The 22,817-nt window shown below is 55.1% G+C and overlaps 1 protein-coding gene across 1 annotated transcript in view; it reads right to left on the bottom strand.

Moving 5' to 3' along the window:
* Positions 1-2,086: 2,086 nt before the first annotated feature.
* Positions 2,087-22,817, bottom strand: part of LOC140385616 (uncharacterized) — a 44,527-nt gene continuing 23,796 nt past the window's right edge. The window contains exon 3 of the mRNA XM_072467948.1: positions 2,087-4,498. Coding sequence (XP_072324049.1) covers positions 3,259-4,476 — 1,218 coding nt within the window. The 5' untranslated portion in view covers positions 4,477-4,498 and the 3' untranslated portion in view covers positions 2,087-3,258. The remainder of the gene's footprint in view (positions 4,499-22,817) is intronic.

Genomic DNA, 22,817 nt, shown 5'->3' with positions numbered 1-22,817 from the left:
GGGTCCGGGTGGCTTCCCTGTAGAATTTTATAAGAAGTTCTCGGAGCTACTGAGCACGCTCCTGCTCAGAACCTTCAATGAGGCAAAGGAGAGGGGAACCCTCGTCCGATGATGTCGCAGGCACTGATTTCGCTTATCTTGACGGAGAAGGAACCGCTTCAGTGTGGGTCCTAAAGGCCGATATCGCTCCTGAATGTGGACGCCAAACTATTGCCAAAAATTCTGGCCACCAGAATAGAGGACTGTGTCCCAGGAGTGATTGGGAGGACTAGGCGGGTTTCGATAAGGGCAGGCAGCTGAACACGAATGTGAGGAGGCTCCTGAATATTATCATGATGCCCTCGAAGGGGGGAGATGCAATGGATGCGGAGAAGGCCTTTGACAGGGTGGAGTGGGAGTATCAATGGGAGGCGTTAGGCAGGTTTGGATTCGGGGAGGGATTTATAGGGTGGGTCAAGCTGCTGTATCAGGCCCCTGTAGCGAGTGTGTCCACAAATCGGCTATGGTCGGAGTATTTCAGGCTACACCGGGGAACGAGGCAGGGGTGTCCCCTGTCCCCGTTGCTGTTTGCCCTGGCAATTGATCCGTTGGCCATTGCGCTCAGGACTTCAAGGGATTGGAGGGGCTGGTGCGCGGGGGGGAGGAACATCGGGTCTCCCTCTACGCGGATGACCTGTTGTTGTACATTTCGGACCCGCTAGAGGGGATGGGGGAGGTCATGCGGATCCTGAGGGACTTTGGGAATTTCTCGGGGTGTAAGATGAACGTGGGGAAGAGTGAACTCTTCGTGGTCCACGCTAGGGGCCAGGAGGAGAGACTGAGGGAGCTCCCGCTCAAGATAGTGGAGAGGAGCTTTCGGCACTTGGGGATTCAAGTGGCCAGGAACTGGGATGCACTGCATAGGCCCAACTTAACCCGGCTCGTGGAGCAGATGGAGGGAGAGTTTAAAAGGTAGGATATGCTCCCGCTTTCCCTGGCGGGACGGGTGCAGACTGTGAAGATGACGGTTCTCCCCAGGTTCCTCTTCGTCTTTCAGTGCCTCCCCATTTTCATCCCCAAGTCCTTTATTAAGCGGGTGAATAGGATTGTTACAGGATTTGTGTGGGCGAATAAAACCCCGCGAGTTAAAAGGGCATTCTTGGAGTGTAGCCGGAGGGGGGCTGGGGCGGAGGGGGGAGGAGGACTGGCTCTGCCGAACTTCTGCAGCTATTATTGGGCGGCCAATGTGGCCATGATTAGGAAGTGGATGATGGAGGAAGTGGATGATTAGGAAGTGGATGTTACTTCTGCGGCCAGCAGAAGCACCCTTGCCAACGCTGCCCGGCCCGCGCTGCCATTTGCAAGGCTTGCAGCAAAAAGGGCTACTTCGCCGCGGTGTGCCAGGCCCGCACAGTCGCCGCTATCGCCCCCTTCCCCATGACCCCCACACAATGGGCACCGCCATCTTCGTCCCGGACCACGCGCGGCCAGTGGGTGCCGCCATCTTCACCTCCTGGGGCCACGCGCGGCCAGTGGGCGCCGCCATCTTCACCTCCCGGGGCCGCGAGTGGCCAGTGGGCACCGCCATCTTACCCCCTGCAGTCCACGTGCGGCCCATGGGCACCGTCATCTTGTCCAGCCCCCGCAACGTGCAGCCCATGGGCGCCACCATGTTGTCCAGCCCCCGCAACGTGCAGCCCATGGGCGCCACCATGTTGTCCAGCCCCCGCAACGTGCGGCCCATGGGTGCCGCCATTTTGTCTCCCGCAGGATCTTCAGGTGCCGCCATCTTGTCTTCCCCACGGGGCATGGACGCGACAACATTCCACGACCTGGGCCCCTCACGCTCTCCATCTTTGGACGCCAGTGACGACCAACCGCAGCTCGCCTCAATGACGCTCGACCAGTTTCGTCCACACAACCTGGCCATCGCCTCGACTAAGGTGAAAATCAACGGCCAAGTGACCTCTTGCCTGCTGGACTCCGGGAGCACCGAAAGCTTCATCCACCTGGATATGGTAAGGTGCTGCCCCCTCGCGGTCTGTTGATCTCCAAATTTCTTTCTCTTTCAGTCTGGCCTCAATAAAGGTTGAGACGGATTCGCACGTAAACAGAAGTTATTTATTTAGCTTGCAAGCTTGAATCATCTTACAGAAATGTAACAGGACATCCTGCCTCTTACACTCCAGAAAACGACTGAACTAACAGACAAAGGGATCTCTGCAAAATCAGTTCAAATGGTATCAAGTTTCACATACTCGACGGACATAGGTCAGCCTATGTCCCTCCTGACCTGTTCGATCTATTCTGATTGGCTCACTTCCAATCCCTTTCTCTGGCCCCTATCAATGAAGCATCACCCTCATAGACACACCTCTTCCTGCTTTTTCCATGCGGTCTCAAATTCCTTTGTCCCTAACTGCAAAAATCAAAGTGGCTTATTTCTACATTACATTAACTAGTAACTCTAAAGTAACTATTTTATATCACATTCGTCATTCCCTCCTTTTATCATTCCATGATAACCGAACTATCCAATCTATAGCTACGGTTCCTCATCTAAAAAGATCCGTCGCTGCATTTCCAATTCCTGTCTTAGCCCCCCTTCATCTGCTTCACCCTCATGGATTTTAACAGTTACATTTTTTTTCTCGGTGATTGGGGCGGTGATCTGATCCAGTGCACCCAGCATTCTACCCATCACACATTTAAGGATGGCCAGGCCCACAAAGATGCAGCCGATAGCTACCACTAGATACATGGCCATATTTATCAACCAGTCCTTCCATCCTCCAGATCCCCAGTTACCCCAAGAGTCAGGATCCTGCATCCCGTCCAAGTGATCCCGTATGCGATCCATAAATTTAGTAATGTTAGCGGTCAAGTCCTGAACACCCATGATCCACTTGCCCTGTACTATGGCGCATACCCCACCCTCACGGGCCAGAAGATAGTCAAGAGCATACCGGTTCTGCATTGCAAACAACCGTAGCTGAGACAACTCCTTGGTTATTGCCCCGAGGGCTCCCAAGGTTTCATTTCCCAAGATGGTAAGGCCGCAAATAAAATAATTCCGATCACTAACAGCCAAGGAACCCCCCACACCTCCCAGTGTCAAGACGCTCAGAATGCCCCACCCGGCTGAGTGGCCCCGGTTGGGTGCAAGAACCTGAGGTTTTTTCCAGTTCTCGCAAAATTCAGCAGAGACTGCCCGGCGTGCGAACTGATTATGCAGGTTCCACGCCGAAGGGCAGGGGACTGTGGTAGGGACTAGAGTCCCTATAGCAATTCGGCGGGGAAATGGGGTGACAAAACGTTGGTCGCCGTACCATTAAATAAAAAGTAGTATCCTTGTTCCGTGTGGAGACTAGCATCACAATCAGCATATCGGTTGCGTAAGGACCTCCCAGTAGCCCAGTTTATCCAATTTTGAAATGCCCATTCGGGCCGCCCAGCAATGCAGAAAGCCCTATTCCCAACAGTGATATGAGAGACATTCGCCCAGCCACAAAGGAGCTGGAGGCCAGCGTTCAATGGAACGCAAGTGGTGCTATAACAAACGCATTGGCCAGACGCCTGGGTGATATGGCACCTCCTGTCCGTACAGGTGGGAAACAGACATGTTATATTTGTGTCCACCTCTACCAGCAAACAGCCATATCCTTCACTGCTGAAGCAATTCTCGTACGACCGGGAATCCCTATTGGGAGTGAAGTGGCTAGGTATGTACGCCCTCCACCGTCGCAGCCTATCGTACTGTGAGTGGGGATTACCCCGAGGAAGGGGAAGGCAAATAGCCGGTGGTGCTGAATCCGGATCGTAAGGAAGAGTGACTTGCTCGGGCAATGGCTCGGAACGCTGACAATGAACCACCGTTTGGGGAGTGCCCCAAAGCGGTGAAACAGAAAATAACCTAGACACCGCTGCGGGGTTTGGGTAGCAGACAACCCATCCCTGGACATACAGACGGTGGTAAATCTGGTAGAAGAGATTCATACTACCCGGGTTTTCCTCAGTTTGGCCTTTAATTAACTTAAGTGCATCTCCCGGTAACCTACGTTCTAGCTGTACTTCCCTTCTCACACGCCCCGTCCTCTCTCTAGTCCCTTTCTCTTTCTCATGGTCTCTTCCTACACTCTTCTGACAGCCTGATGTTACCTTTATTGTACCACTTTTAACACATCCAAAATCAAATTTACATGTATTCCAAAAACAAGGCAATGTCCATATAATGTTCCCTTCCCATCGCCGGGACCGGTGCAGCTGCTTCATGACTCCCGCATTCTCCTTAACTTTGATGACCTTCCATGAGTCGATACCATGTCCTCGTATATGGGGGCAGTGAAGAACATCACCTTTGCATAGGTGATGTATCCTTGTAGATTGGTTGGGGCTACACAGGTACATAATATTCCCCTTTTCCATGTCCATCGCCAATAACACGCCAAGCGAAGTGAGGCCAAATATCAGACAGACGATGCGTAGCCACTCCATCATGCTCCACACCTGTAAAATAGCACTGGAGAAGGGAGGCAGGTTAGTATCCGACCTTTTACAGTAGTGGAGATGGACTCAATTTACAGTGATGTAGGTGGACCCAAGCACTTCGCCCCTCCACTTTAACTGCTGTGGGGGTGGTAAGGAGAACTTGGAAGGGCCCATCCCATCGCGGCTCCGACCCCTTCCTAGTCCAATTTTTGACCATTACATAACTACCGGGCTGGACTGAAAGTGAGCTAGGTACTGGGGCAATGGCTGGTGAGCCGCACGGACTGGGCCATGGAGTTCCTTGAGCACTTGCGTAAGGGCTAGAACATAGGTGGTCATTTCTTCAGTCATCTGATGAAACTGAACCAGTCTGGGAACCTGCAGGCTCCAGGGAGTTCTAAGAGGCCTGCCATAAAGAATCTCGGCGGGAGAGAGCCGGGCCGGTCCCGCAGGTGTAACCCGCAGCTGGAAGAGGGCAACGGGGAGCAACTTTATCCATGTCAGTCCCGTGTCTGCTCTTAATTTAGCCAATTTAGTTTTGAGGGTCTGATTGTGTCTCTCAACCACCCCGGCTGCCTGCGGTCTGTAAGCACAGTATAACTGCTGGCGTATGCCCAACTGGGAGCAAAACCCCTTGTTAATTTGTCCAATAAAATGAGGCCCATTATCAGAACTTAACTGAGCTGGTATACCGTACCGGGGAATGATTTCCCTCATCAAGACTTTAACCACAGTAGCAGCTTTACTATAGATAGTCGGATACGCCTCAACCCATCTGCTGAACACATCCACAATGACCAAAACATATTTATAACATTGACACCTTTCCAACTCAATGTAATCCATTTGGAGCGTCTCAAAGGGACCACTGGGCAACGGGGTTTGCCCCTTCCCACAAGGGATACCTTTTCCGGTGTTATATTGCTGACAAATCAAACACCGATTACTGATACTTTGGGCCAACCCCTGCATTTTAGGGTGCCACCAAGTGTCCAGCAACAAATCACTAGTCCCCCGAGCCCCACAATGAGTTGCAAAGTGTACACATTCGATGACCCATAAAGCCAGTACATCAGACATACAAGTCTGATGTGCAGGCGTGGTCCATAAAGAGGAAACAGAATCATATGTACAACCTAACCGTTTCCACATTTGTTTATCACTCTCAGGAGCGTCCTCCTGTAACCTTATGACGTCTTGGATGGTTGGCATTGGCTTGTCAGAAGCAGACACATTCATAGTAGATCGTTTAGTCTGACTTAACATTTTAGGCACCATCACTTGCTGAATTTGTGCGGCTGTGCGCGCTGCACAATCTGCTCGTTCATTACCAACGTCAACTGGGGTTGTACCATTCGTGTGGGCAGCGCATTTAATAACGGAAATCTGCGCTGGCAGAAGGAGGGCCTGCAGTAGGTCATTAACTAAACCCCGGTGGGATATTTGACCACACATAATCATGTCAGGTTGTTCTGACGAAATGTCACTCAAATCGCCCCTTATTGTGGTAGTTTCCTGAATCAAGGCTAAACAGTCGTGGCCAGGTGCGTCTTCATGGACAGGGGGACCACTAAGAAAACAGGCTGGATTGATAGTGGTACAGTATTTAAATGTCAGACGTGGATTGTTCAAAAGGTATATCTCATACCTATTCTGACGAGCTGCGGTAAGATGCTGACCATTCGCCCCATATCCCTGGCATGGTACTGGTCATGGACCTGACGTGTAATATGAGGGCTTACCGAAGCTGACTGTGGCCATAAATGTGGTGATATTGTAACAAAATCGGCTGTACCTTCTTTTCCCGTGACTGTGGCTGTAACCTTGACTGGCCATTCGGTCTCAAGTAATGGCCGGTATTTGTCCTCCGACTCCCTGTTTCGTCCAGTTCTGTCATAGGCCAGGGTAACGTGATGCAGTGATAGTGGCTGTTCAATGTCTAACGTCCACCACTGGGGGGTGATAGAAATATAGCACTGTTGTCTCATCCTCCTCTTCGCTGATCCACCCACCCAAAGTCACTATATTGGAGCTCCTGCTGGTAAACTACCATTTCTGCCGCTTGTTGGGATTGCAGATCATCCTTTTTCATTACATACTCAGTCTTAACCTTTGTAACTGAGCCTCCTTCTTGGCCTACACCCTCCTTCCAGTAAAATCTGACTGCCCTTGCCATCTGGGAAGGGTCGTTCTCTGTCCAATTCATGTTATTACATTTCACAGCAGTAACCACAGAAGGTGGTAGGCAATGCATTAACATAGCACAGTATTGAGGGGAATTCTGACCAGTTTGATACAGCAAATCGCCTGACTGCCCCCGGTAGATTTCATTAAAACGCCCCAGACATTCCTATGGCTCGTCAATCTTCCTAGGTTTTAGGTCTAAGATAACAGAAAGATTTATGGGCCTTTGAAATGTGCTATTCAACGCATTCAAGATCTGTGTCCTTCTTTTCTCTATTTGCTCTCTTTTTTTTTAAAACTTAAAAATGTTTGAAAATTCAAATTGAATTACTGCAACTTGCAAGCTTAGCTCTGATCTCAACTCAGAACTAAATTTACAATTTGCTTAACACAAACTTGTATAACATTTACAACTTAATTATTTCTTTATCTTAACAATTTTTCTTTTAACAAGTTTTTTTTCTGTTACATACACATAAGTATTAGCAAAATCAACTATCATAAGTATTAGCAAAATCAATTATCATCTCCAGATTGACACTTTTTAAAATGGTGTCCATGATCTTCTTTAAGTTTCTATTAATCTCCAGATAAAATGAGATAAACCTTATTTCAAGTAAGTAAAATTTAAGATTCTGGCAATTTCAATCAATTGCTTTCGAAAATAATAACTTTTATCAAAGAGGTGGAGAAACCCACTGGTTTCCTTTAATTAATTCAAAACGTAACTTTGCTGGTGTTCACTGACTCAAAGGAAAGGTATCCGATTACACTACGGCTGCTGCTGTTATCTCAAAGCCTGAGTGAGAAGCACTGTCTGTTTTCAACTCCGCCTGCTGCTGTTAACCCTTTGAGAGACTTCTGCTTCAACCTCACAATCTCAACTAGACCTCGGAACTTTACAGTCCAAGGAGACAATTTTAGCTTAATCAACTATATATTTAAAACACTCACACATAGAGTTGAACCATCTTCAGATTTAAAAACAGTTATACTGGACTGAACCCCCATCTATTGAAGTCCCATCAGCCCCTGAACCCATATAATAGACTGAACCTTTATTATTTAAAGTCCCATCAGCCTCTGAACCCTAATAATAGACTGAACCTTTATTATTTAAGTCACATCAGCCTCTGAACCCCGATAATAGACTGAACCTTTATTATTTAAGTCACATCAGCCTCTGAACCCTAATAATAGACTGAACCTTTATTATTTAAAGTCCCATCAGCCCAAAACCCTAACCCAAGCCGAAACAACAATATGAAATCCCATCAATTAAAGTGCTAATCCCCAGACTGACCTGTGATTTCGTCGAGGCGGTCTTTCTGTGCCAACCGCGAGTGACCAGACTAATCAGACGATAAGAAGAGGGGAACAATCAATGCTGGTCGTTTTCCATTTCTACATTGAGGGCCCTTTGTTCCCGTCCTCCTGTTCATAATCAGTCTAATTCTGATTTCGCAGTTGGATCAGGACCGCCCAGAGAAATCCCGGTTTTCGGCACCAAATGTTGATCTCCAAATTTCTTTCTCTTTCAGTCTGGCCTCAATAAAGGTTGAGACGGATTCGCACGTAAACAGAAGTTATTTATTTAGCTTGCAAGCTTGAATCATCTTACAGAAATGTAACAGGACATCCTGCCTCTTACACTCCAGAAAACGACTGAACTAACAGACAAAGGGATCTCTGCAAAATCAGTTCAAATGGTATCAAGTTTCACATACTCGACGGACATAGGTCAGCCTATGTCCCTCCTGACCTGTTCGATCTATTCTGATTGGCTCACTTCCAATCCCTTTCTCTGGCCCCTATCAATGAAGCATCACCCTCATAGACACACCTCTTCCTGCTTTTTCCATGCGGTCTCAAATTCCTTTGTCCCTAACTGCAAAAATCAAAGTGGCTTATTTCTACATTACATTAACTAGTAACTCTAAAGTAACTATTTTATATCACATTCGTCAGGTCCACCCCGCCAATCAAACAATCTCCCTGGCCTCCAGATCCCAATCCGGGGTTTCTGTACGGTCACTCTCACGGTCCAGGGCGTAGAATTCAGCGGCTTCCGCCTCTACGTCCTTCCTAATCTCTGCGATGCACTACTACTAGGCCTGAACTTCCAGTGCAATCTCCAGAGCCTCATCCTCAAATTCGGTGGGCCCTTACCACCCTCACTGTGTGTGGCCTCGCGACCTTAAAGGTCGACCCACCCTCCCTCTTTGCCAATCTAACTTCGGATTGCAAACCCGTTGCCACCAGGAGCAGACGGTACAGCACCCAGGACAAGACTGTCATCAGGTCCGAGGTCCCGCGGCTGCTTCAGGAGGGCATCATCGAGACCAGCAACAGACCCTGGAGAGCTCAAGTAGTAGTCGTTAAAACTGGGGAGAAGCACAGAATGGTCGGGGACTACAACCAGACCATCAATCGGTACACGCAGCTCGATGCGTACCCCTCCCATGCATATCTTATATGGTCAATCAGATTGCGCAGTACCGGGTCTTCTCAACGGTAGACCTAAAATCCGCCTACCATCAGCTCCGCATTCGTAAATCGGACCGTCCATACACTGTTTTCTAGGCTGATGGCCGTCTCTATCACTTGCTCAGGGTTCCCTTCGGCGTCACTAACGGAGCCTCAGTATTCCAAAGGGAGATGGACCGAATGGTCGACCGGTTTGGTTTGCGGGCCACCTTTCCGTACCTAGACAACGTCACCATCTGAAGCCATGATCAGCAGGACCACGATGCCAACCTTGCTAAATTTCTCCGCACCGCCACTCTCCTCAAGCTCTCCTACAACAAGGAGAAGTGCGTGTTCAGCACAACCCGCCTAGCCATCCTCGGCTATGTGGTCCAGAACGGAGTTCTGGGGCCCGATCCCGACCGCATGCGCCCTCTCATGGAGCTTCCCCTCCCCCACTGCCCGAAGGCCCTCAAACGCTGCCTGGGGTTCTTCTCCTACTACGCCCAGTGGGTCCCAAACTACGCGGACAAGGCCCGCCCACTCTTTCAGTCCACCCACTTTCCCCTTACGCCCGAGGCACAACATGCTTTCGCCCGTATCAGAGCTGATATAGCCAAGGGCGGGATGCATGCAGTAGATGAGACACTGCCCTTCCAAGTAAAAAGCGACGCATCAGACGTTGCCCTAGCCGCCACCCTCAACCAGGCAGACCCGTGGCATTCTTTTCCCGCACCCTTCATGCCTCAAAGATTCGGCACTCGTCTGTCGAAAAAGAGGCCCAAGCTATCATTGAAGCTGTGCGGCATTGGAGGCTTTACCTGGCCTGCAGAAGATTCACTCTCCTCACTGACCAATGGTCGGTAGCCTTCATGTTCAACAACATGCAGCGGGACAAGATCAAAAATGATAAAATCTTGCGGTGGAGGATCGAGCTCTCCACCTATAATTACGAGATTTTGTATTGCCCCGGCAAGCTCAACGAGCCCTCAGACACCCTCTCCCGAGGAACATGTGCTAGCGCATAAGTAGACCGACTCCGGGCCCTACACGACAGCCTTTGTCACCCGGGGGGCACACGGTTGTACCATCTTGTCAAGGCTCGCAATCTGCCCTAGCCCGTCGAGGAAGTACGGACAGTCACCAGGGACTGCCAGGTCTGTGCGGAGTGCAAGCCGCACTTCTACCAGCCGGACCGCGCGCGCCTGGTGAAAGCCTCCCACCCCTTTGAACATCTCAGCATGGATTTCAAAGGGCCCCTCCCCTCCGCCGACCATAACACGTATATTCTCAGTGTGGTCGATGAGTACTCCAGGTTCCCCTTCGCAATCCCATGCCCCGATATGACGTCTGCCACCGTCATCAAGGCCCTCAACACAATCTTCGCTCTGTTCGGCTTCCCCGCCTACATCCACAGTGACAGGGGATCCTCATTCATGAGTCAGTTCCTGCTGAGCAGGGGTATCGCCTCCAGCAGGACGACCAGCTATAACCCCCCGGGAAACGGGCAGGTAGAGAGGGAGAACGGGACGGTTTGGAGGGCCGTCCAACTGGCCCTCTGGTCCAGGAACCTCCCAGCCTCTCGCTGGCAGGAAGTCCTCCCTGATGCACTACACTCCATCCGGTCACTACTGTGCACTGCTACGAATAACACATCCCATGAACGTCTTTTTGCCTTCCCCAGGAAGTCCACTTCCTGGGTGTCGCTCCCGACTTGGCTCGCAGCTCCAGGACCGGTCCTGCTCCGTAGGCACGTCCGGCTCCACAAGGCGGTCCCGTTGGTGGATAGGGTGCACTTGTTCCATGCCAACCCCCAGTATGCCTATGTGGCGTACCCCGACGCCCGCCAAGATACTGTCTCCCTCAGGGACCTGGCACCAGCAGGTTCCACTCATACACACTTCCCCGGCCCGGCGGCACCCGCCCCTCCCCTGGCGCTCCCAGCATTAACCCCAGCAGGACCATCCCTCCTTCCCCTACCCATGCAAGAGGATGTAGAGGATTTTGGCACGCTCCCGGGTTCACCCGACATCAGGCCAGCACCAACGTCACCAGCATCGACATCGCCGCCACCGTTAGTCGCTCCCAATGGAACGTCAAGGCACCAGACCGGTGAGTCTCTAACTGGCACCGGATTTTCAAAAGACATTTTTTTCTCTCCTAATAAAACACTGTACATAAATTCACTACTGTATATAGTTCTTCACATCCCCCCCACCCCCCCCCGCCAGACTCATTTTTAACAGGGAGTGAGTGTGGTAAACCACTGTTACACCTGTATTGGGTGATGTAAGATAGGACCTGTGCTACAGGTTCGCCGGTAGCCCCTGCCTGCTGGCTCCGCCCAATAAGAGGAGTATAAATATATGTGTCCTCTGTCCAGCAGCCATTTCGCCAGCTGCTGTGGGAGGCCACACATTTTACTGCAATAAAGCCACAGTGGTATCCAACCTGAGTCTTTGTACAATTGATCGTGCATCACATACACTGATGCACTATCAATTACGACGAGCCGAGAGTAGGGAGCAATCGAGGCTTTATTACGCAGAGATGTGGAGCCTCCCGCAGCTGCTGCTGAAATGGCTGCAGCTCGAAGAGCCCAAACATTTATACTCCGCCTACTGGGTGGAGCCAGCAGGCAGGGATCTACCCCCGAACGTGTAGTACAGGGGCCTTACCGTAATACCCTCATATGCAGTATATACAATACAACAGTGGTGACTACCACATTCACCCCCTGTTAAAAAAAGTGTCCAGCGGGGGTGGTGGAAAACTATTTACATTCAGGTTGTTTAAAATTTAAGAAAGAGGTTACAAATTTAGACGATCGGGCGCCTTAATCCGTCGTTGCGAGCGCCACTGTTCTAGTGGCGATTCAGGCGTTAGTTCGTTCATCGGTGACTCCAGGAGCGTGTCAACCTCATCTTCATCCCCGGGTGGGACCAAGGGGAGGACGGATCGTCCTGGAGCGGGGGCTGTGGTGGGGTGCGCCGGGGGGGGGGAGGGTGGCGCCGGGGCAGCGTGGGGGTTGTGTGGGTCCCGGCTGGCTCCAGGTCCCTGAGGGAGACTGTGTCTTGGCGGCCGTCGGGGTACGCTACGTAGGTGTACTGCGGGTTCGCATAGAGTAGCTATACCCTCTCAACCAACGGGTCCGCCTTATGGAGCCGCACGTGCTTGCGGAGGAGAACGGGTCCTGGAGCTGCCAGCCATGTTGGAAGCGAAACCCTGGAGGTGGACTTCCTGGGGAAGGCAAAGAGACGTTCATGGGGGGGTTTCGTTAGTCGCGGTGCACAGGAGCGACCGAATGGAGTGAAGGACGTCGGGGAGGACCTCCTGCCGTAGGAGGCCGGGAAATCTCTGGACCGTAAGGCCAGCTGGACGGCCTTCCAGTCCGTCCCATTCTCCCGCTCCACCTGCCCGTTTCCCCGGGGATTGTAGCTGGTCGTCCTGTTCGAGGCAATGCCCCTGTTGAGCAGGTACTGGCGCATCTCATCGCTCATAAATGAGGATCCCCGGTCGCTGTGGATGTAGGCGGGGAAAGCGAACAGAGCGAAGATGGTGTTGAGGGCTTTGATGACGGTGGCGGACGTCATATCGGGGCATGGGATGGCGAAGGGGAATCTTGAATATTCGTCGACCACATTAAGAAAGTAGGTGTTGCGGTCGGTGGAGGACTTCAAGGGCACTTTGAAGTCCACGCTGAGGCGTTCAAAGGGGCAGGAGGCCTTCACCAGGCGCGCACGGTCTGGCCAGTAGAAGTGCGGTTTACACACCTGGCAGTCTCTGGTGACAGCCCTGACTTCCTCGATGGAGTAGGGCAGATTGCGGGCCTTTATGAAGTGATAAAAGCGGGTGACCGCTGGGTGACAGAGATCACCGTGCAGGGTCCGGAATCGGTCCACTTGTGCGCTGGCACATGTACCTCGGGATAGGGCAACGGGGGCTCGTTGAGCTTACCAGGGCGATACAGGTGGATTGGCCATGCTAAATTACCCTTAGTGTCTAAAATTGCCCTTAGTGTTGGGTGGGGTTACTGGGTTATGGGGATAGGGTGGAGGTGTGGGCTTGGGTAGGGTGCTCTTTCAAAGAGCTGGTACAGACTCGATGGGCCGAATGGCCTCCTTTTGCACTGTAAATTCTATGAAAATCTCGTAATTGTAGGTGGAGAGCTCGATCCTCCACCTCAAGATCTTATCATTTTTGATCTTACCCCACTGTGTGTTGTTAAACATGAAGGCAACCGACAGTTGGTCAGTGAGGAGAGTGAATTTCCTGCCGGCCAGGTAATGCCTCCAATGCCGCACAGCTTCAACGATAGCTTGGGCCTCCTTTTCGACAGAGGAGTGCTAAATTTCGGAGGCATGGAGGGTGCGGGAAAAGAATGCCACGGGCCTGCCTGCCTGGTTGAGGGTGGCGGCCAGAGCGACGCCTGATGCATCGCTCTCGAATTGGAAGGGGAGCGTCTCGTCGACCGCGTGCATCGTGGCCTTGGCGATGTCGGCCTTGATACGATTGAAGGCCTGGTGAGCCTCGGCCGTCAGGGGAAAAACTGTGGAGTGGATGAGTGGGCAGGCCTTGTCCGCATAGTTAGGGACCCACTGGGTGTAGTACGAGAAGAACCCCAGGCATCGTTTGAGGGCCTTGGGGCAGTGGGGAAGGGGGAATTACATGAGGGGGCGCATGCGATCAGGGTCGGGCCCTAGAACTCCGTTCTGAACCACATAGCCGAGGATGGCTAATCGGTTCGTGCTGAACACGCACTTCTCCTTGTTGTAGGTTAGGTTGAGGAGTTTGGCGGTGTGGAGGAATTTGGAAAGGTTAGCGTCGTGGTCCTGCTGGGCGTGGCCGCAGATGGTGACGTTATCCAGGTACGGGAAAGTGGCCCGCAGTCTGTACCGGTGAACCATTCGGTCCATCTCCCGTTGGAAGACCGAGACCCCGTTAGTGACACCGAACGGAACCCTCAGGAAGTGGTAAAGGCTGCCATCGGCCTCAAACGCGGTGTACTGGTGGTCCGCCTTGCGAATGGGGAGCTGGTGGTAGGCAGATTTCAGGTCCACTGTCAAGAAGACCCGGTACTGTGCAATCTAATTGACCTTATCAGATATGCACGGGAGGGGGTACGCGTCGAGCTGCATGTACCAATTGATGGTCTGACTGTAGTCAACGACCATCCTGTTTTTCTCCCCAGTTTTCACCACTACCACTTGGGCTCTCCAGGGGCTGTTGCTGGCCTCGATAATACCTTCCCGCAGCAACCACTGGACATCAGACCTGATGAAGGCCTTGTCCTGGGCATTGTACCGTCTGCTCCTGGTGGCGACGGGTTTGCAATCCGGGGTGAGTTTCGCAAACAGGGAAGGTGGGTCGACCTTAAGGGTCGTGAGGCCGCATACAGTAAGGGGTGACAGGGGCCCGCCAAATTTCACGGTTAGGTTCTGGAGGTTGCACTGGAAGTCCAGGCCGAGTAGCAAGGCAGCGCAGAGATTGGGCAGGACGTAGAGCCGGAAGCCGCTGAACTCTACGCTCTGGATGGTGAGGATGGCGATGCAATACCCCTGGGTTGCCACGGAGTGGGATCCGGAGTCCAGGGAGATTCTTTGGTTGATGGGGTGTACCATGAGGGAGCAGTGCCTTACCGTATCGGGGTGGATGAAGATCTCAGTGCTCCCGGAGCCCAGAAGGCAGAATATCTTGTGCCTGTCGACCTTCACTGTCGTCGACGCGGTCGCGAGGTTGTGCGGTCGGGACGCACGTGTTGTCAGGCGAGCAAGATGGCGAGCAAGATGGCGGCGCCCACGGGCCACACGTGTTGTGAGGGGAGAAAGATGGCGGCGCCCATGGGCCACACGTGGTCTGAGGCGAGGAAGATGGCAGCACCCACTGGTCACACATGGGGGATGACGGGACAATAGCGGCGACCAAGCGGGCCTGGCACACAGCAGCGAAATGTCCTTTCTTCCCGCAGGCCTTGCAGAGCGTGCTCCGTGCCGGGCAGCGCTGTTGGGGATGTTTTGAGTGTCTGCAGAAGTAGCACTTGGGTCCCCTGGGGTTGGTTGGCTGCCACGCGGCGCAGGCCTGGGGTTGGCTGGGGGAGGTTGCTGATGGGGTCCACGGTGGGGTGTTCGCTGGCGGGATCCATGATGCCCAGGATGGGCGGGCTGTGCGGTCGGGGGCATACGCCTGTATATTGCGTGAGGCAACTGTGAGCAAGAGTGCTAGTTTCTTAGTCGCCGCGAGGTCGAGGGTAGCCCCTTCGAAGAGGTGCTGGCGGATGTAGGCCGACCCTATGCCCGTAACGAACGTGTCTCTAAGTAGCAGGTCAGAATGTTCAGCGGCATGGCAATCACAGTCTCTCACCAGGACTTACAGGGCACGCCGGAAATCTTCCACAGACTCACCGGGGAGTTGCTACCGAGTGGATAGGAGTTGCTTGGCATAGATTTTGTTAGTCTGCTGAGTGTAGTTCTCCTTCAGTAGCGCAATGGCCTCAGCGTAGGTCGATGCTTCCCGGATGAGGGAAAGATATCGGAGCTCAGCCGTGTATACAGGATCTGGAGCTTCTGTGCCTCTGAGGGTGGTTCTGTCGCAGATCCGATGTAGGCTTCAAAGCAAGCTAGCCAGTGGGTGAAGGCCGACTTGGCGTTGTCTGCTTGAGGGTGCAGCTGCAGGTGATCCGGCTTGATGCGGAGGTCCATCGTTAGAATCTATGGAATTCCTTGCCCAGTGAAGCAGTAGAGGCTCCTTCATTAAATGTTTTTAAGATAATGATAGATAGTTTTTTGAAGAATAAGGGGATTAAGGGTTATGGTAATCGGGCCGGAAAGTGGAGCTGAGTCCACAAAAGATCAGCCATCATCTCATTGAATGGCGGAGCAGGCTCGAGGGGCCAGATGGCCTACTCCTGCTCCTAGTTCTTATGTTCTTATGTTGTAAAATCTCTGCGTAATAAATTGATGCACTATCAATTACGATGAGACGAGAGTAGAGAGTAATCGCGGCTTTATTACACAGAGATGTGGAGCCTCCCGCAGCTGCTGCCGAAATGGCTGCAGCTCGGAGAGCCCACACATTTATACTCCGCCTACTGGGCGGAGCCAGCAGGCAGGGATCTACCCCCATACCTGTAGTACAGGGGCCTTACCGTAATACCCTCGTATGCAGTATATACGATACAACAGTGGTGACTACAACACACACTCTATCGCCTTTCTCTCACACACTCTACCTCTCTTTTCTCACACACTTTACCTCTCTTTCTCTCACACACTCTACCCCACTTTCTCTCACACACTCTATCCCTCTTTCTCTCACACACTCTACCTCTCTTTCTCTCACACTCTACCTCTTTCTCTCACACACTACCTCTCTTTCTCTCACACTCTACCCCTTTCTCTCACACACTCTACCTCTTTCTCTCACACACTACCTCTCTTTCTCTCACACACTCTACCTCTCTTTCTCTCACACACTCTACCTCTTTCTCTCACACACTACCTCTCTTTCTCTCACACACTCTACCTCTCTTTCTCTCACACACTCTACCTCTTTCTCTCACACATTCTACCGCTTCCTCTCACATACTCTAACCTTATTAGGTCTTATTTTTTGTCATTTTTAATGGGAGGGGTGATGCTGGAAGGCTGATACTCATATCGGACACATGCACTTATCTCTCCCTCACACACATACACTCACCTCCCTCTCTTTCACACACACTCACCTCTAGCACACACACAGTCTCCCTCTCTCACACACGTGTCTCCCTCTCACATGCACGTCTCACTCTTCCCTCTCTTACACTCACCCCTTTCTCTTACAAATGCCTTCTATTCCCCCTCACACATACCCTCTATCCCCACATATGCCCTCTACCCCCCTCAGACACGCCCTCTATCCCCCTCAGACATGTCTTCTACCCCATCACACACACACTCTACCCTTCCTTTCTCTCACTTTACCCCCTTTCTCTCACATACTCTACCTCCTTTCTCTCACACTTTACTCCCTTTCTCTCACACACTACCTCTCTTTCTCTCACACACTCTACCTCTCTTTCTCTCACACACTCTACCCCACTTTCTCTCACACGCTCTACCTCTCTTTCTCTCACACACTCTACCCCACTTTCTCTCACACACTCTATCCCTCTTTCTCTCACACACTCTACCTCTCTTTCTCTCACACTCTATCTCTTTCTCTCACACACTCCACCCCTTTCTCTCGCTCATTCTACCCCATTTCTCTCTCACACTCTACCCCCTTTCTCACATACTCTATCCCTCTCTCTCTCACACTCTGCATCTTTCTCGCACACATACTCTACCCCTCTTTCTCTCACACACTCTACCCCACTTTCTCTCACACACTCTGGGCGAAATTCTCTGTTATCGGCGCAAAATCCGCCGATCGGCGCAAAAAACGGCGCAAATCCGACTTGCGTCACGTCGGAAAAATGGGTTGAAAGTCTCCGGCCCAAAATGGGCTAGCAGCGACGTAACGGCATCCGCGCTTGCGCAGTGGTTCACGCCGTGCAGCGTCATACGCGCCGCACGGCGTGACGGCTCATAAGGCCACGCTGCTCCCCCCCACCCGACCGGAACACCCGACTGGATGGCTGGCCGCCGCTCAGCCCCGAGGTTCGAGTCACGGGATGTGGCGGCGCTCCTGGACGCAGTGGAGCAGAGGAGGGACACCCTGTATCCCGGGCACGGCCGCAGAGTTGCCCCACGCCACAGCCGGCGTCTGTGGAGGGAAGTGGCAGAGGCCGTCACCGCTGTGGCCCTGACACCACGGACAGGCACCCAGTGCCACAAGAAGGTGAACGACCTCATCAGAGCAGGCAGGGTGAGCCTCCCCCATATCCCCCCTCCCTCATATCCCCCCTCCCCCATATCCCCCCTCCCCATCCCCCATATCCCCCCTCCCCATATCCCCCCTCCCCCATATCCCCCATATCCCCAAGTGAATCCAGCCCTAACCTTAACCTCTGCAATGCACGCGCAACCGATGGCGTGCATTCATATACCTGCCTAACACTGTTGCCTTTTACCCCTGCCACCCCCCCCCCCCCCCCCCCCACAGGAGAAGCGTGCACACAACAATAGGGAGCATGTGAGGACTGGAGGAGGCCCCGCTGATGAGAGGCCACTGACCGAACACGAGAAAAGGGCCCTGGAACTGGCTGGCGGACCTGACGACCGGGAGGTTGCTGATGCAGAGGTCGGGAGCGTACCAGCAAGTGAGCCACCGACAGCCCGTCCCCATATCCCCCCTCCCCTATATCCCCCTCCCCCATATCACCTGATCACTGCCTGCGTGTCTAACCATGCATGCTTCATTGTGTATCGCAGGACCAAACGTCCAGGCACCCATCCCCGCAGATGCAGACCGCCCGCAGGATGCCCCTCGGAGGCCACGGGAGACAGAGAGACCCGGACCCTGTAGCATGCGACGCCCGCAGGATGCCCCTCGGAGGCCACGGGAAGCAGAGAGACCTGGACCCTCTAGCATGCGACGCCCGCAGGATGCCCCTCGGAGGCCACGGGAGACAGAGAGACCCGGACCCTCTAGCATGCGACGCCCGCAGGATGCCCCTCGGACACCACGGGAGACGGAGAGACCTGGAGCAACAGGGAGACGACACCCCCGTCACGTGCGGGAGCGACCACCCAGCGACGAGGGGGGCAGCCACAGGCCCCCGTCACATCCGAGCCAGAACACCACTACCCAGGACACCACTACCCAGGACACCACTACCCAGGACACCACTACCCAGGACACCACTACCCGGGACAGCACTGCCCAGGACACCCCTACCCGGGACAGCACTACCCAGGAAGACGAAATACCGGACAGTGACACAGAGTGGATGGGTGGAGACGAACCCCCACCCCAAAGTGCCATGAAGTCAGAGTGGGACGAAGAGCACGACACAACGCCACTGCTGTCACCAACACCCCCCACCATCGCAGAAACACTCACCTCGGTTGGGCACTTTAGTGATGAGGCGTCTGGTACACTCACTGGTGCGCACAACACAGCCGTCCCGGTACAGCAGGTGGAGGTAGGAGCAGCAGAGGGGCCGGGCGGTCGGAGGGCAGCCCAGCCCAAGCGAACATCTGCTGCCCAGATGGATCCCGGGTTCCTGGAGTTTCCACACCCACACATAGATCCGATGCAACCACCGACCCGGAGACGAGCGAAGAGGGTGACGGCCGGCTTTCGGCGGCTGCAGTCGCAGGTGGAGGAGTCCACCCGCGTCCAGGAGCTGGAAGTGGTGCCGGTCATACGTGCCACCCAGGCCGACACCGCACGGGTGGCGTCCGCGATGGAGGCAATGGGTGCGACGGTGTCAGACATGGGGAACGGTTTGCAAGGCCTGGGGCTTTCCGTGCAGGCGGCGTCTGTGGCCCAGGACATGGCTGCCCTCTCACAGGAGGCCATGAGCCAGTGCCAGCGCCAGATGGCAGAGGCGCTCAACATCATTGCCCAGTCTCTGCAGGCCATGGCCCAGTCTCTGCAGGCCATCGCTGAGGGCATCGGCGCCAGTGGCCATGTGCGAGCCGGCGTCGCACAGTCACAGACAGGGTTTGCTAACCCCCTGGGCTCCATGGCTGCAAACCTGCAGACCCCTGTCGATACCAGCACGGGCCTCCAGGACTGGCAGCGCCAGATGTCGGGGGGGCGTCGGATGGCCAGTCCGTTCGCATCCCCCACCCATGTAGAGGCCTGGGGGCCATCGGGCACCTCGAGGGAGGAGGAGGTGGTGTGGTCCATCCCGGCTGCCCCTGTAGGGGAGGTCCGGGAACACCGCGACACCTCGGGCTCCCCCCCTTCCGTCCCAGGTGCATCGGGTGGGCAACGGGCAGGACAGGCTGGCAGCTCGCCATCCCAGTCGCCCGGGCCGCAGCCTGGCCCATCTAGGCCAGGTCGCCCCAGGAAACGGCCACCAAAGGGATCCAGTGTCAGAGGGCAGGAATCACAGGAGTCCACCTCCAGTTCTGCTGTACCGTCTGGGGAACCACGTAGACGTAGTCAAAGAGCCCGTAAGGCCAAACAATTAGACACTGAGTAAGTTGGCACGGTGCAGGGCACAGATGAGTTTTAGGGGCTAGGGCACGTGCATGATCTCCTTTGGTTATTAAAGTCAATGTTACACCTACAGAAGCTGCCTTTGTGCTCTGTCCAAAGCGTGCGGGGGTGTCATGTACGTTGAGCGCAAGTGTGTGTGTGAGGGGTGGTCTTACCTCAGCCCCAGGTGAGTCTGCCCCCTTCCCCCTGGGCTGCCATCAACATCCCCCCGGGCAGAGGACGGGACTGTGCGCTGCAGTGTCACAGCCGCATGCAGATATGGTCCGGGTGGATGGTGGTACTGTGGCCATGGGTCAGACATAGTCCAACGATGTGGAGCCAGGAGCTCACCGCAGGGCGGGTTGTCATCATCCTCCATGGCCTGCAATAGACACGCGTCCACCCGCAACTGTGTGAGCCCGGCCGTTGTGCCGCAGGTGGATCGGCAATGGGGGAGGGGTGGTGTGCATGCGGGTGGGGTGGGTGGGGTTGGGGAGGGGGGTGAGGGTGCTGGGTGGGTGGATGGGTGTGGAGTGTGGGTGGTCGGCTGTTGCCATGGTGTGCGGTCTGTGGCCATACTACCCGATTCCCACGCCCATCTAGTCAGTGAAGCGGGCGGCTATCAGTCTGTCCCGTGCCCGCTGGGCCAGCCGGTAACGGTGGACAGCCACCCACCTGTGTCTACCCCGTCTGCCCTGACCATTACCCACATCCCCCTCATCTGGCGAGGACTGCGCCTCTTCCTGCTGCTCCTCCACTCCGCCCTCCTCTGCCTGCGGCACATCGCCCCTCTGCTGGGCTATGTTGTGCAGGACGCAGCACACCACAATGATGCGGCCGACCCTATCTGACCGATACTGGAGGGCACCCCCAGAGAGGTCCAGGCACCTGAAACGCATCTTCAGCACGCCAAAGCACCTCTCTATCACTCCCCTTGTCGCTACATGGGCATCATTGTAGCGGTTCTCCGCCTCATTGCGTGGCCTCCGCATAGGCGTCATCAGCCACGATCGCAATGGGTAGCCCCTGTCGCCCAGCAACCAGCCCCTCAGCCGGGGATGGCCTCCGTCGTACATGCTGGGGATGGATGACCGCGGCAACACATATGAGTCGTGTACACTGCCTGGGTAACGGGCGCAGACGTGCAGGATCATCATGCGGTGGTCGCAGACCACCTGTATGTTCATCGAATAGGTCCCCTTCCTATTGGTGAACACGGTCCTGTTATCTGCAGGTGGCCGCACGGCGACGTGCATCCCATCAATCGCGCCCTGGACCATGGGGAACCCGGCCACGGCAGAGAAGCCCACGGCCCGGGCATCTTGGCTGGCCCGGTCCACAGGAGAGCGGATGTAGCGGTGCGCCATGGCATATAGGGCATCTGTCACTGCCCGGATGCACCGATGTCTGCGACATGCCGGACAGGTCCCCACTCGGTGCTTGGAATGACCCCGTTGCATAAAAGTTCAGGGCCACCGTAACCTTGACGGACACGGGGAGAGGGTGTCCCCCGCCAGTGCCACGCGGTGACAGGTGTGCCAGCAGGTGGCAGATGTGTGCCACGGTTTCCCGCCTCATCCGGAGTCTCCTCCTGCATTCCCGGTCCGTGAGGTCCTGGTATGACTGCCGGGGCCGGTACACACGGGGCGCCCTCGGGTGCCTCCGTTGCCGTGGGGCCGCGACGTCCTCCTCCCCCTCCTCGTCCTGTCGGTCAGGTGTCCCTCCAGCCTGGGCGGCTGCCGCCTGCCCCTCTGCGGCAGCCTGCGCTGCCTCTCTGGCACGCTCCTCCTCCTCATCCAGGGCAACATGGACATTAGCGGCTGCCGCCACGGCGGCCAACATCGCTGGATGATCGGAAAACATGACGGCCTGGTTGGGGGGGGGGGGGGGGGGGGGGGCGGGGGGGGGGGGACGACGACATGTCATCATTGCCCATAACCCCTCCTTCCCCCCAGCCAGGTGGCATGGACCGCATGGGTCCAACTGTTGGAGGCTGGCACCTGGCCAGGTGGACCAACTCACTTGCCCTCGCAGCCCCCCTCCCCGGCACGGACCCCCCATTCCCCTCCCCGGCACGGACCCCCCCCATCCCCCTCCCCGGTACGGACCCCCCCCATCCCCTTCCCCGGCCCGGACCCCCCATCCCCCTCCCCGGCACGGACCCCCCCCCATCCCCCTCCCCGGTACGGACCCCCCCCCATCCCCTTCCCCGGCCCGGACCCCCCATCCCCCTCCCCGGCACGGACCCCCATCCCCCTCCCCGGCCCGGACCCCCCATCCCCCTCCCCGGCACGGACCCCCCCAACCGCCTCCCCGGCACAGACCCCAACCTCCTCCCCGGCACGGACCCCCCCAACCTCCTCCCCGGCACGGACCCCAACCTCCTCCCCGGCACGGACACCCCCCAACCTCCTCCCCGGCACGGACTCCCCATTCCCCTCCCCGGCACGGACCCCCCCTCCCCGGCCCGGACCCCGCATCCCCCACCCCGGCCCGGACCCTCCATCCCCCTCCCCGGCACGGACCCCCCAACCTCCTCCCCGGCACGGACCCCAACCTCCTCCCTGGCACAGACCCCCCCCCCAACCTCCTCCCCGGCACGGACCCCAACCTCCTCCCTGGCACGG

The sequence above is a fragment of the Scyliorhinus torazame genome, chromosome 11 (assembly GCF_047496885.1).
Source record: "Scyliorhinus torazame isolate Kashiwa2021f chromosome 11, sScyTor2.1, whole genome shotgun sequence".
NCBI lineage: Eukaryota > Metazoa > Chordata > Chondrichthyes > Carcharhiniformes > Scyliorhinidae > Scyliorhinus > Scyliorhinus torazame.
This window is presented reverse-complemented; position numbering and strand designations above follow the sequence as displayed.